This window comes from Pelobates fuscus, chromosome 7, assembly GCF_036172605.1.
Source record: "Pelobates fuscus isolate aPelFus1 chromosome 7, aPelFus1.pri, whole genome shotgun sequence".
NCBI lineage: Eukaryota > Metazoa > Chordata > Amphibia > Anura > Pelobatidae > Pelobates > Pelobates fuscus.
Window position 1 is genome coordinate 195,652,546 of NC_086323.1, and position 14,507 is coordinate 195,667,052.

The 14,507-nt window shown below is 42.2% G+C and overlaps 1 protein-coding gene across 1 annotated transcript in view; it reads right to left on the bottom strand.

Annotated features, from left to right (window-relative positions):
- Positions 1 to 13,746, bottom strand: part of LOC134568431 (oocyte zinc finger protein XlCOF7.1-like) — a 350,471-nt gene extending 336,725 nt beyond the window's left edge. The window contains exon 1 of the mRNA XM_063427019.1: positions 11,397 to 13,746. Coding sequence (XP_063283089.1) covers positions 12,083 to 13,525 — 1,443 coding nt within the window. The 5' untranslated portion in view covers positions 13,526 to 13,746 and the 3' untranslated portion in view covers positions 11,397 to 12,082. The remainder of the gene's footprint in view (positions 1 to 11,396) is intronic.
- Positions 13,747 to 14,507: the final 761 nt, after the last annotated feature.

A 14,507-nucleotide genomic window follows, 5' to 3' on the forward strand; every position in this document is an offset into this window, starting at 1 on the left:
TGCTGACTCCATTCACACACACACAGATACACAGACTGATGAGTCCATATACACACACACACAGATACTGCTGAGTCCATACACATACAAGAGACAGACATACTGCTGACTCCATACACACACAGACTGCTGAGTCCATACACACACACAAGAGACAGACATACTGCTGACTCCATACACACACAAGAGACAGACATACTGCTGACTCCATACACACACAGACTGCTGAGTCCATATACACACACACACACACACACACACACACACAGACAGACTGCTGAGTCTATATTAAAGGTGCAAGTAGGATAAGTTGGCACAGATTAAGTTAAAAAAGTGCAATATGGAACAGATGCCACAACCTACAGGGATCCAAGCAGTAAAAATAAAGGGGAAGAAGTGTAGGTGCGCAAAACACTAAGCGTATGTGGTCATCTTGCTGAATGAGTGATATATTGTTCACAAAACATGCAGAGTATCACCCCAATCAGTAAAACAATGTGCAATAGTATATGTAAATACAATAAGTTAGCATCAAATGTACATTGTGATCATACAGACAGGTGTGGAAAGAATAATTGAACAAATACTTGCACAGGTCTCTCAGGAGGTCCAATCTAAAATAACATAGATGACACAGACCAAGCGCCATACCATATGGAGACAAGCAATAGAAATGAAGGACAATTTAAACTCACAATTATGGAGTGGTTGTAGTACCACTCCAGACTGTCAGGCCCCGGGAGGATCAGCCCCTGGTGGTCGTAGGATCCAAATGATGATATACTGAAAGCACTCACTCTGTGATCGGTGGAAGTAGTAAAAAAATCAGTTTATTGGCACATTATTTTTACTTGTGGGATCGCCAGTGACTGGGTAAGTACAAAGGGCGGTTTGGCCGTTCTATGCCGCCCTCCAGCGTTTAGAGCCCTGTCCCTAACAACGGCATAGAACATCTGCCATCCTTAAAGGGTTAATGGGCTATGTCTCTTTTCAGCCTGTGAAGCTATGTAGAAATTTAACGACACTATGAATATTATGTTATAGAAAAGATAGATCAGAGTTAACAGTCAGGAAGCTAAATCCTATGATACAAACTGTCCGCCCCATGGGTGGAGAATGTGGTAAAACACGTCCCAATGTTAAGTTTCATTTCTTGTTGCTTTCAGTGATGGTGGCCAGGGCCGCCATCAGGGCATAACAGCCATGACGGTTGTCATTGGCCTGACAGTCCTGGAGGCCCAAACTGCTCTGGCTCTGGCAGTCCAAACCCCACTTTGGACTGTATATGTGATTTTTCTTTTATGTATATGTGCACTGCAGGCCCCCAGCTACCTGTACATCACAGAAGGGGGGTCCAGATTATCTCTGTCTAACTTTCCTGACCCCTACAGCCATCAGAGCATTGCTATGGGTTACCATTGCAACGCTCCGCACAGCATGTAGACCAATCTCGGGAGAGTTAGCCAGAGAGGAGCTGGAAAGGGAAGACGAAGTGTGCTGCTGGGCCTCGCATTGCAATGTATATCGGCTGCCTCACTCCACCGTGCCACCAGGGAATGAGGTCTCCCCCTCCCTGGCATGAAAAGAAGCAGGGAGGGGGGAATAAAATAAAAGATGATAAAATGTAAAATAAAGGTCAAATAATGCCCCCCCCCCACCTATTTTACACACAGACAGAATCCTTACAAGCACACACCCTGCACTCACTAAACACACTACATTCACTATACACACTCTGTTCTCACTACACACACACTAAATTTACAATACACACTTTGCATTCAGTACAAACACATGAAATTCACTATACACACTCTGCACTCACTACCAGCACACTACATTCACTATACACACTCTGCACTCACTACACACACTACTTTTACTATACACACTTTGCATTCACTACAAGCACACTACATTCACTATACATACTCTGCACTCACTACCAGCACAATACACTCACTATACACACTTTGCATTCAGTACAAACCCACTACATTCACTATACACACCCTGCACTTACTACAAGCACACTGCACTCACTACACACACTTTGCATTCACTACAAGCACACTGCATTCATTATACACACTCTGCATTCACTATACACACTACATTCACAATACACACTACATTCACAATACACACTTTTACACTCACTACAAACACACTAAAACCTAACCTCTACCTTACATACCCATCACTTGCTCTCTAATCTATCTTCCACTACGTTTTCTTGGAACTTTCCTTTGTATAGTTAAAAGCCCCCCTCTCATAATATTGTAAAGCACTATGGAATCTGTTGGCGCTATATAAATGGCAATAATGATAATAATAATATGATATTTGTTATTTTCATTGATAGATAGACATGTCTGTTGAGGTCCCAGTTTCTATATTTGCTGTATTTTTGTATTAGCTGCTTACATCTGGTCTTTAAGTGGTTATGGTATTTTCTATTTCGATTTTAAAATGACATGTTCGTGTTTTATTTCTTCAATGCAAAGTTTTTACCACTTATGCAGTCATATGAATATGTTATTACCCATGGTGCTATGATTCTATATTTTAATCTATATATCAAATATATGAATTTTCTTTTGGAATCTAATATTGCACGTTTAATGCAGGGGGTCTACACCTACAATAGCAACCTGCCAATTCATCCTCCCACAATCTTGTTTAGACTGTGAGGTATTTTTCTTTAAGATACTTTACAAACTTATCATCTTGTTGTATAGAAGGTGACACTTCACTCTGTTTTTCAGCCTTGATATACCATTATCAATCATTAGGTTTACCCACTCCACCTGTTTTGCTCTCACTTGGAGCTTGCCACAAAACCAAATCCAATAAATTCACATACAACTCTTTTTCATTGATAACATCCATTCACATCCATTCACATTATCGTACAGGTCCACCAATACATCACAATTGATTTGTCCTCCTTCAAACTCAATGCCAATATCAGTGGATAGAGTTGCATGTGCATGTGCTCCATTAAAACTTATAAGGGATAGTGTTGGTGCTTCCATTTTTAAAGGTACGCGTGTGTTATTAATAGACAGAGCTGCTCCTGTGTCAATAAAACTCTGTTATAGTCCCTTCTAGTCTTCCATAAATATATGGTCGCCCATCTTCACCCAGAGTGATATCAGCAAGATAGATAAGAGATCAAATAGGGTTACACATCCCTACTTATTGGTGCGGTAGGCAGATTTAATTTGTGGACTTGCCTTCACCTTTTTCAATGGCATTTAACATACGTATACACTCTTCGTATATGTTTAATATGTGAGGGGGAGCTGAAGGTGTATCCTCAGTTTCTACTGCTGCCACTCTGTGTCCATTCATATGCTGTGGCAATATGCCATTTTCTTTCCCTTTCACTGGGTAAGGTAATTCCTCCTACAGGTATCTCCTAATATGACCTTCTTGGTTACAATTATAGTATACCATAGGATTACTCTGATTAACTCTCTAATAAATATCTTGGGGTGGGGCCGGATAGTTTCTAGTACCCTGGTAATTTGGTTAATTTTGTATTCTAACCATAGACTGCCCTCTAAAATTACCATTTCCATTATTAACCTCATATCTCCGTTTATCCTAGTCACTAGACACATAGTTAACAGGAGCCAGTCCTGCTGGGGTATCCCTAGTGAAAAGTGTGTCTGTGAAAGCAACATTTTTTTTGCTGTTTCTCTATTTTTTCCTTTGCTATAATTAGGGAACTTAATAAGACTTTGCAACAACACATATGTTTCAGTTGCTTTAACAACACATCTCATTTTTGTTTCAATGTACTACAAACATAATTACTTGCCTGTTTAAGTTGACACCATTCTTGCATAGAATCATTAGTTTCAAAAAAGCACTTTAAAAATAATGCAACTTTTTGACTTTCCTTTTTAAACCATTTGCTTTGGGGGCGGGGGCATAATTGTAATGACAATAAGCCTACTCACATGCAGACACATGCTTTTGGTTGGCCTGCTTGCCAGCCTCCTGCCAATAGACTATGGGCCATGTCAGCATCTGTAAAGACCCATATTTTATCCCCACTGGTTCGGCACTTTACATAGAACATGATACTTGCTCACTGGCAGTCATTCGCATGGACCAAAACCGCAACTAGACTTCAGGGGGACATAACCGCAAATGCCCTATAACTATTTTTGGCATGAAAACCTTGCGTTTCCCAGTCGGTCCCCCAGCGGCACTTAGCCGCGATTCTGTGTAACTGTTTTGGGCATGCCACTATGCGTGCGGTCGGTCAAAATGTGACTTCCATGAAATTACTGAACCTCTGAACTGATCTGGGTGATTTTTGTATATGTTGGTCACTGGGATTAAAGGCTATCAGGGAATGTAATTGTGGAGATCTTGTGTGTTTTGGGGTACTTTTGGGGTTCTATAAAATGATGTTTTTTTCTGCTTGAGGACAATTGAGTTAAAGCAATGTAGCAAAAGTAAGCTCACCACTGGGTTTTGGAGGGGCCTTTATGCCCCAGGAATATGGCCCATGCGCTAAAACTTTTTTCTAGACTGTGAAAAGGCTTGTTTGTGCCTTTTCCCTATTATGTTGGGTAAATCGGGTTTACCGAACAAACTGTTGAACAGCCGGACCACACGCAAGTGGAGTGTGCAGCCAATTTACCTCCCAGGCTGGTGGTTAACCGCAAGCTAATTGACAAATGGCTGGGTGGTCGCCGTTCATATAGTTGTACACGTGGCGGAGGCCATCTTGTTTAGCCAAAAGCGGTCAGCAGTGTTTTGCCGTCGAGTTCATGGAACTCAAATCGGACGGCACAAACACCGCTGAACTTAACCTTCTCCGGAACTTCAACGCTTCAACAGGAGTCGAACGGCATTCGACAATTCCAACGCCACGTTAACGTTGGCTATTTGCACAAACGGCCCCCGTTCATGCATTCGAACTGTATTGGAACTATGTGAAATAGACCGGCCGTACAGCCTAATTCTCTGGAACTGTTTTTGGCATGAAAATGTGCGTCGGTCAAATATGACTTTCAGGAATTTCCCGAACCCCTGCTCTGATCTGGGTGATTTTTGGATATGTTGTTCACCCAGATCAGGGGCTATCCGGGGATGTAGGATTTATGGGGATATGGGGTGTTATGGGGTGTTTTCTGTGTTTTGTGAAAAATTAGTTTTTTCTGCTTGAGAATAATTTAGTTAATTACAGTATCTTACTCAATTATCTCCCAAGCAGAAGGGAGGGTTTGTGTACATTATCTGGGAGTGTCTAACTGTACAATACTGTTGTGATTGGCTTGGTGACTTTGTGTCCAGTGCTCCACTTGTGGGGAAAACTGTATAAAAGACAATAAACTCTCAGATCTGCTTAGTTCCTGTTTTATCCACATCATAGAGCCTCATGACATGTGTGGCGGAAAAGGCTACATCTACACTCGGGCATTGCTATACTCTGTATATGCCCATGGGCTATAATCACTAAACTCTTTTAAGAGCTTGTTCCTGCTTTGCTCTCTGAAGGAAGAGAGGTTCACCCAATGGAGCCTTGTCATAGGTCCAGGGTGGGTAGAGGACAGCGAGATCCCAACAAAGCTGTGGCAGTTCATGGGATCTGCAGTGCTTATGGTGTTTGGTGTGGTGCTGATGGTCTTTGGTAAACACTAGGAACATCGATTGACGGAGGATCCGTTACATGCAGTATCTGACTCAATTATCTCCCAAGCAGAGAAGAGGGATTGTATGTTTGCTATGGGAGTGTCATGTGTTTAAACCTTATTGTTATTGGTCTGTGACTTTATTTTGTAGCACCCCACAAGGTCCATGTGGGCGTACCCTTTGCATGGGGATGGTCATAAAAGGCCAAGCATGGCACCATTAAAATTAGTTTCTACATACCCACAACATAGATAAAAGGAATAATGGAAGCCCACTCAACCCTTCATCTAGGAATCCAGGGTGCTCCACTGGACAGGTCCCAGTACCAATATGGACCACATATAAAATTGTAAATTATAGGAAGTAATCCAGGCACTCCAACGAATTCCAAAAATAGGCAATTTTATAGGAACCAAGAGACACAGGCTATCTGAGTCTTTAAAATATGTGTAAAAAGGGATGTGGCTTTTCTATCCAATCTAGAATTAAAGCCATACATTATGAAAATAGTTAACTTTTTGTTTTGGTTTTTACTGTACGCATTGGGGATGATGTGTACCATGGTCGTTGCTGCCGCCAAAGAGTAATGGGAGTTTGAGCGCAGAACTTGTTTTTGTGTATTTATAAAAATGGTTATACTTGAATGGAAAATATAATTTACACAAAGGATTTTAATATATATGTTTAAATGAATGCATTCAGAAAGAGGCCCTTCTTAATACACATGGGAGTCTGACCTGGAATGCTGGGTCAAAGGTTATAACAACAGCGGGCCTCCATCAATCTATCTGAACAAGAATCATATCTTTTGACCATTGACAATTCCTCTGCTTTCTTTCCCATGCTGTAATAGGTTTGTTGAAGTGTTTGCAAGTTCCTAGTATACTCTTGGGTGTACAGTTGTTGGAGATCAGGCTGCGTGTTAGCTATTTGTTTAGATGTAGATTTGGAGGGGAGGTCTTCTTTGTTTGTTCTAGTGAAGCAAGGTGTTGGAGTAACGTGTTTTTTTTTGTCGTGGAATTTCTTTATAATGGTCGAACCTATTTTAATGAGTTCCCCTCTGATCACTGCTTTGTGGGCTAACCATTGGGTTTCTGATGTAGTGTCCTTTGTTGAGTTATAAGACAAGTACGTAGATATAGCTGATGCTACATTTTGTAGATTATTGGGGCAGTCAAGAAAGGTTTCATTCAATCTCCATTTGCCTCAGCCCTTGGCTGGGTATGGTACTGCTATTGTGATCACAATTGGTACATGGTCTGACCATGTTCTCTGGCCTATTAGGTGGTTTTTCATGAAGTGTAGATTTGTCCACTATGCAGAGATCTATCCGTGTGTATGTCATGTGTACCTGTGAGAAGTAGGTGTAATCGTGCACTGTAAGGAATAGGTTTCCCCATGTATCGTAAATATCATGTGAGTGAAGAAGGTGCGAGAAAAGTTTGCTTGCATGGACTGAGGATTTGCTGGGTGGTTTTACCCTGTGTGAGTTGTATATCGAGCGAGGGGTCTAGGGTGCAGTTGCAGTCCCTGCAGATTATCACAAAACCTTGTTTCATGGATGAGATTGTTTTAATCGCTTTATTAAGGAAAGAAAAGTGGGCTTCATTGGGTGCGTAGAAGGATGCGACGGTTACTAGGATTCCATTCAATTCGCCCACTTAAATTAGTAATCTACCTACATGGTCAGTGTATTGCTTACGAAGTGTAAATGCCCAGTCTGAGTAAAATAGTATTGCCACGCCTTTATTATTGTTATTATTATTATTATTATTATAATTATAGAGTGCTGTCAAATTCCGCAGCGCTTTACAATGGGTGGGCAAACAGACATGTAGGTGTAACCAGACAAGTTGGACACACAGGAACATAGGGGTTGAGGCCCCTGCTCAATGAGCTTACATGCTAGAGGGAGTGGGGTAAAATTACACAAAAAGGTAAGGATAGTATTATACTAGTGACAGTTGCAGAAGATGAATCAGTCAGGAGCTATTAACAGTTTAATTGATACGCTTTTATGAAGAAGTGGGTTTTTAACGATTTTTTGAAGTGGAGACTGAGTGAGCATCTAACGGAGGAGGGAAGCGAGTTCCACAGGAATGGTGCAGCCCTCGAGAAATCTTGAAGGCGAGTATCAGAGGTGGGAGTACGGACAGAAGATAGACGTAAGTCTTCAGCAGATCGTAAGGGCCTAGACGGGACATACTTGTGTATAAGGGAGGATAGATAGGTGGGAGCAGCATTATGTAGAGATTTGAAAGCAAAAACCAGAATTTTAAATTGAGCTCTATATTTTATAGGAAGCCAATGTAGGGACTGACAGAAGGGTGAGGCATGGGAGGTGCGGGCGGACAAGAAGATGAGCCTCGCCGCCGCATTCATTATGGACTGTAACGGCGCAAGTTGGGAGCACATAAGACCACTGAGAAGCGGATTACAGTAGTAAAGGCGAGAAAGGACAGTGGAATGGACCAGTCACATCTGGAGTTAAGTAGGGGCCAATGCGCGCAATGTTTTTGAGATGGAAATGACAGGATTTGGCGATAGATTGAACATGAGGCTTGAAGGAGAGGTCGGGGTCAAAGAGAACACCTAGGCAGCGAGCCTGCGTGGTGGAGCTGATGGTAGCACCGTTGACTTGGAGGGAGAGAGAATTTCAGTTTTGGTCAAGTTGAGTTTTAGGAAGTGGGCAGCCATCCAGTTAGAAACAGCAGAGAGGCAGTCAGAGACACTAGTCAAGAGGGATGGGGAGAGATCAGGAGAGGACAGGTAGATTTGCGTGTCATCTGCATAGAAATTATATTGGAAGCCAATATCATTTATTAGATTTATTAGGAGCATACGCATGGTATGCTATGGGGTATCTGGTCGACCTCAGTTGGGTGGGTTTTTATTGTTAAAGTGGGTTTCTTGCAGGCAGACTATTGCTGCATCTGCGGCATGCATATCATTTAACACTTGTCGCCTCTTGTATGAACTGTTAAGGTCTTTAACATTAAGAGATAGTATTTTCATCAGATTAGACATCATGGGGGATGGTGAGTGCCCTGTGGTGTATAGCTCGTGTATCTGAGTGGTAGTGTTTTTTTACCTTCTCGGGGGAGAAGAGTTGTACAGACCTGTATTGTAGTCTCATGAATGTGATCCCATTGGGAGTTTAGCTCAGCAAAAAGTTTCTCTCTATACATGACAATTGTCAGCCATTGCGCCTCCAAACCATATACACATTTACCTGTGGGGAAAGAAAAAGAAAGGGGAGAATAACAGGAACAAAGGTATTAACATAAATCTCCCTTGACAGGGGGGTACATACTGGTCATTTAGAGATCACAGAAAGGTGATCTCCAGAGATCACTTGAAAGGGGAGAAAAGGACTCCTAATTTTGTTGTGATAACTACGAAAAATCAAACCCTTATTGAATGCATTTGGTTATCTTTAGTGGCCTTGTCTTGGACAGCGCCTACCAGGTGCATCTTACGTCAAAGAGGCATGCAATGGACACCAAGGGGGTTTCCTCTGTGGAGCTATTGCTGCTTTCAGCAGGTTTGGTAACTTAGGACATTGTACTGGATTGAGGTTAGTCATGCAGACGGCAACGGTACTTAATGTTGGGCGTATTCACCTAACGGGGGTGGGTCACTGTAGTTCGTATGACTAGATATATAATGTATATTCAAATCTATGGGGGCCCTTATATAGGAGTTGGCCTGTATTTGATTAACACATAATATAAGCATAGTGGTAAACATTACGTGTAGTTCAAGACAATTTCCTGGGTACACCAGGTAGTAGCCAGATTAGCAGTAAAATTGCGGTGAGGCCTATATATGGCTGAAACAGTTGCTAATAAATACATGGCATTATATGAACTTGGAGAATATACCCAAAGTGGCCGTCCTGGTTAGACCAAGATTCGTTGCACCAGAGTTTATGATGTTTTGGCTGGGGCTCCCGCCATCCGCCACTCCGCCTGGGCTCTTCTTGGGGAAGCCCCGACCGCTCTTTGCTGGGGGGCATTATAATTGTTCGACAGGCCCCATTCTGTGAGTAACTTCATTCCCTCGATTGGGTCATTCACCATTTGGGTTTTCCCCTGCCTCCAGATTAGCAGTTTGGTGGGGTAGCCCTATCTGTAGGACACATTATTGTTGCATAGTGTTTTAGTAATGGTGATGAATTCTTTGCGTCTCACCATTGTGGCTGCTGCCAAGCCCACAAACAAAGCGATGTGTTGATGGGGGTCTGGAAGCATGGGAGATTTTCTAGCTGCTGCCAGAAGCATGTCTTTATGGGCAAAGTAATGTAATCTGACGATGACCTCGCTTGACAAGCAGCTTGGAAACGTGAGTCTGTGCAACTGCTCTCACCTGAAGTTAGCCACACACCCTTTTTTTGTTTAATCTGGGGCCCAGAAATAGTGATCCTACAAGTTGCCAGCAAGAGGCATGTGTCATGGTTGGAATCATGCATGTTGCGGTTGCCTCCAAGCTAGCTGGAGGTTGGACCGCTGGGATACCCTGGTTCCCGATGTTGGAGAGTGAGAGCGCTGCTCCAAGCTGCATTCAGCAATAAATCCTGAAAGTGTGTAATAACCCCACTAGCTACGGTACAGCTAGGATAACACCCTTCCCTACAAAATGAGTCGAGGCTGCAATTTGAGGATAACACAAACTGGGTTGTCTGTGGTTCGTGAGCATGAATGAGGGGCTAGGTTCATGCATCTGTTATTTGTGTGAAACGTATCCAGGCATCAATACAAGTGAAAGGCAATAGTAGCAACAAAAGAGGGTATAAAACAGCGACGGGATGGTTCTTTTGTAGGAGAGAGGGGCTTCCGTAACAATGCAAATTAAAGCCATGCTAAAACAACCATATTCATTGAAGTGTATTAACAGTGGGACAGGCTAGTTAGTATACTCTTTAACTTCCAGAACATGCAACCAGTGGAGCAGAGTGTGCGGTGCATCTACGAACAATAGCATGGGGGTGCCACAATACCAATGCATCCTATGTACATTGACTGCTACTATCAAAGTTACTATTTGTTGTGTGAACCTGAGGGAAAAAAATAAATCACAATTGAAGATATTTTATTTCTATATTAATCCAAATTGCTCTACAATCACCTCACCTGTGTGAGTTATCTGATGAATGACATGCTCTGATTTACTGGCAAAACATTTCCCACATTTACTACATAAGAAAGGCTTCTGTCCTGTGTGAATTCTCTGATGACGGATGAGCTCTGCCTTTGTGATAAAACATTTATCACATTCAGAACATGAGAACAGTTTCTCTCCTGTGTCAGTTCTCTGAAGACTGACAAGATTTGAAAGTGGCCTAAAACCATTTTCTATATTCAGAACATGAGTACGGTGTAGCGGAGATGCAATATTCCCCAGGTTATCTCCGCTTATAATCCAAGTGAGGCTCAGGAACAAGTAAATTGTGAATCCACAGGCAAGGTTTCCAGCAGGCAAAATAACACAGCAGTATCACAACAGCAATCCCAATAACTGGACGACACACAGTTTCAGGAGCAGAACTGAAAGCTTTATTCCACACTGGCCTTTTAAAACATGCTCCCATGCAAGGGAGGGATTACATTCATTAATACAGTAGCCAATCCTGTCCTGGTAACCTCCCACACATCTCCTCCCCTCAGCCGGCATCATAATCCCCTTATCCAGCACAGCAATTCCCCCCGTTTCTAGATGTACCCCTAAACGTAGCATACATCCCCTGGTAGCCCTGATCTGGGTGAACAACATATCCAAAAATCACCCAGATCAGACCAGGGGTTCGGGAAATTTATGGAGGGAATAAAATGACCGACCGCACTGAGTGAAACAGCCGAATGCGGTTCCATGTGAATAGGCCCAGCGGTCGGTCCTGGAGTCAGGGAATAAATGGCACGAAAACCTCTAGCTATAGAGGCTAGGGAGGGTTCGCCTGAATCCCCTGGTCCGGTTCTTTCTATCTACCGAACGAGGGGCCGTTCGGTAGTTAGGAACCGAACGGACCGGGCTTGTTTAGGTTTCAGCGGTGTTCGCCTAGTCGAGTGTCCGATTTGAGTTCCAGACACTCGACGTCAAAACACTGCTGTTCGGGAGTTTTAAAATGGCTGCCGCCACGTGTTCGTTTGTCGAATGGCGGCCACCCCCGAGAACAAAGGACGGCTACTTAACTTGTCAAATACCCGTTCGCAACAATGTTGCAATGGTTAATTGTGGACACACTTCACACAGGGGAGGTCTGATTGTTCGGTAGGTTCATTCCCTTAGTTTATTCGAATGATTCTACCTAACAATCAGAGGAATACATTTCTTTAACACACTTATAAAACCAGCAGTTTACACGAATGCAGCTATTCACATGAAATTTGCAGGACAGCCCAGTGCCATCCGCTACATACGGTTTCTCTCATGTGTGAGTTCTCTGATGATTGACAAGACTTGAATGTCGCCCAAAACTTTTTCCACAATCAGAACATGAGAATGGTTTCTCTCCTGTGTGAGTTCTCTGATGGCGGACAAGATCTGCTTTTGTGACAAAACATTTTCCACATTCAGGACATGAGAATGGTTTCTCTCCTGTGTGAATTCTCTGATGACGGATGAGCGCTGCCTTTGTGACAAAACTTTTTCCACATTCAGAACATGAGAACGGTTTCTCTCCTGTGTGAGTTCTCTGATGATTGACAAGATTTGAAAGTTGCCCAAAACATTTTCCACATTCAGAACATGAGAACGGTTTCTCTCCTGTGTGGGTTCTCTGATGACGGACAAGCTTTGCATTTGTGATAAAACATTTTTCACATTCAGAACATGAGAATGGTTTCTCTCCTGTGTGACTTTTCTGATGGCGGAGAAGCTCTGCTTTTGTGATAAAACATTTTCCACATTCAGAACATGAGAATGGTTTCTCTCCTGTGTGAGTTCTCGAATGACTGACAAGATCTGCTTTTGTGATAAAACATTTTCCACATTCAGAACATGGGAACGGTTTCTCTCCTGTGTGAATTTTCTGATGGCGGACAAGCTCTGCTTTTGTGATAAAACATTTTCCACATTCAGAACATGAGAATGGTTTCTCTCCTGTGTGAGTTCTCTGGTGATTGACAAGATGTGAAAGTTGCCTAAAACAATTTCCACATTCAGAACAAGAGAACAGTTTCTCTGCTGTGTGTTTTCTCTGATGAGGGACAAGCTCTGCATTTGTGACAAAACTTTTTCCACATTCAGAACATGAGAACGGTTTCTCTCCTGTGTGAGTTCTCTGATGCTTGACAAGAGTTGAATGTTGCCTAAAACATTTTCCACATTCAGAACACGAGAACGGTTTCTCTCCTGTGTGAGTTCTCTGATGACAGACAAGAGTTGAATGTCGCCCAAAACATTTTCCACATTCAGAACACGAGAACGGTTTCTCTCCTGTGTGAGTTCTCTGATGACTCACAAGATCTGCTTTTGTGATAAAACATTTTCCACATTCAGAACACGAGAACGGTTTCTCTCCTGTGTGGGTTCTCTGATGACGGACAAGCTTTGCATTTGTGATAAAACATTTTCCACATTCAGTACACGAGAACGGTTTCTCTCCTGTGTGGGTTCTCTGATGACGGACAAGCTTTGCATTTGTGATAAAACATTTTCCACATTCAGAACATGAGAATGGTTTCTCTCCTGTGTGAGTTCTCTGATGACAAACGAACACGGTTTTTGTGACATAACATTTCTCAAATTCAGAACACGAGAAATGTTTGGGGTTTATGTTTACCATCTCCTTTGAGAACATACAGGAATCTGGCAAAATACTTTGTTTTTCAGAGTTAGACTTGGTTCTGTTATTAATAGATTTCTTCATAGCCTTGCTTCATGTATTTCTGTTCTTGTCACCTCTCTTGACAAATACACCTGAAAGAAATATACTGGGCGTTAAAGGAAATTGCTATACTTAGAAAAACAGACAATATTTGTATAATTTATAAGAGATATGACCATCAGGTGTCATAGTGATTGCGAAGAAATCAAGTATTTTGTGTGCATTACCCATTCACTAGCAAAATTGTGTATGCTCCTTTTTACTTTAATTTGCTTTGCAAAATTAGATTTAGCGCATAAAGTCTCACATATCTGCATTTATGCTAGAGGAACAAATTACACATACTGTGTATATCACATACATTCTAATAACATATATTCTTAACACATGCAGCAAATAATTTCACTGTTAACCCCCCCCCCCCCTCTATCTCTGCCACTGGAAGGCTGTGCCAAGTATCTACTACTCTTTTTCTATCACTTATACTATTGAAATTGTAGTAGATACCTGGTTTGACCTGCCCGTGGAAATGTACTGGGATTAGAGTTGAGCAGACACCTGGATGTTCGGGTCCGGCAGAACTTTGAAAAAAATCAATGGGGACCCGAACTTTTGGGCACAAAAATGTCTATATAAAAACTCATGGAAAGGGCTAGAAGGCTGCAAAAGGAAGTAAAATATGGGTAAGAGTAGAACAAGTGCCCTATGTGGATAGGGAAATCACTTCAAAATAAGCAGCCGCTTAGTAGATAACTCTTTAATTCCCACAGTATTAGAGAGCTATCTACCAAAAGGCTGAAAAACCTAAATTGGTCTTTCAGACACATTTACTAATATTAAGTAAAGATTAGCTATACCGCGAGTAGGGGCATGTCTAGTAAACAGTGAGCAGCCACTGTTAGTAGGCATGGCTGTGATGGCTTCTAAAGGCACACAAGTCAAACGCTTTGTGACAAAACGTGTAACAAAAACACCCCAGTTAACCAGTATAATGGCTGCGTGTGTGTGTGTACTCAGACTATTT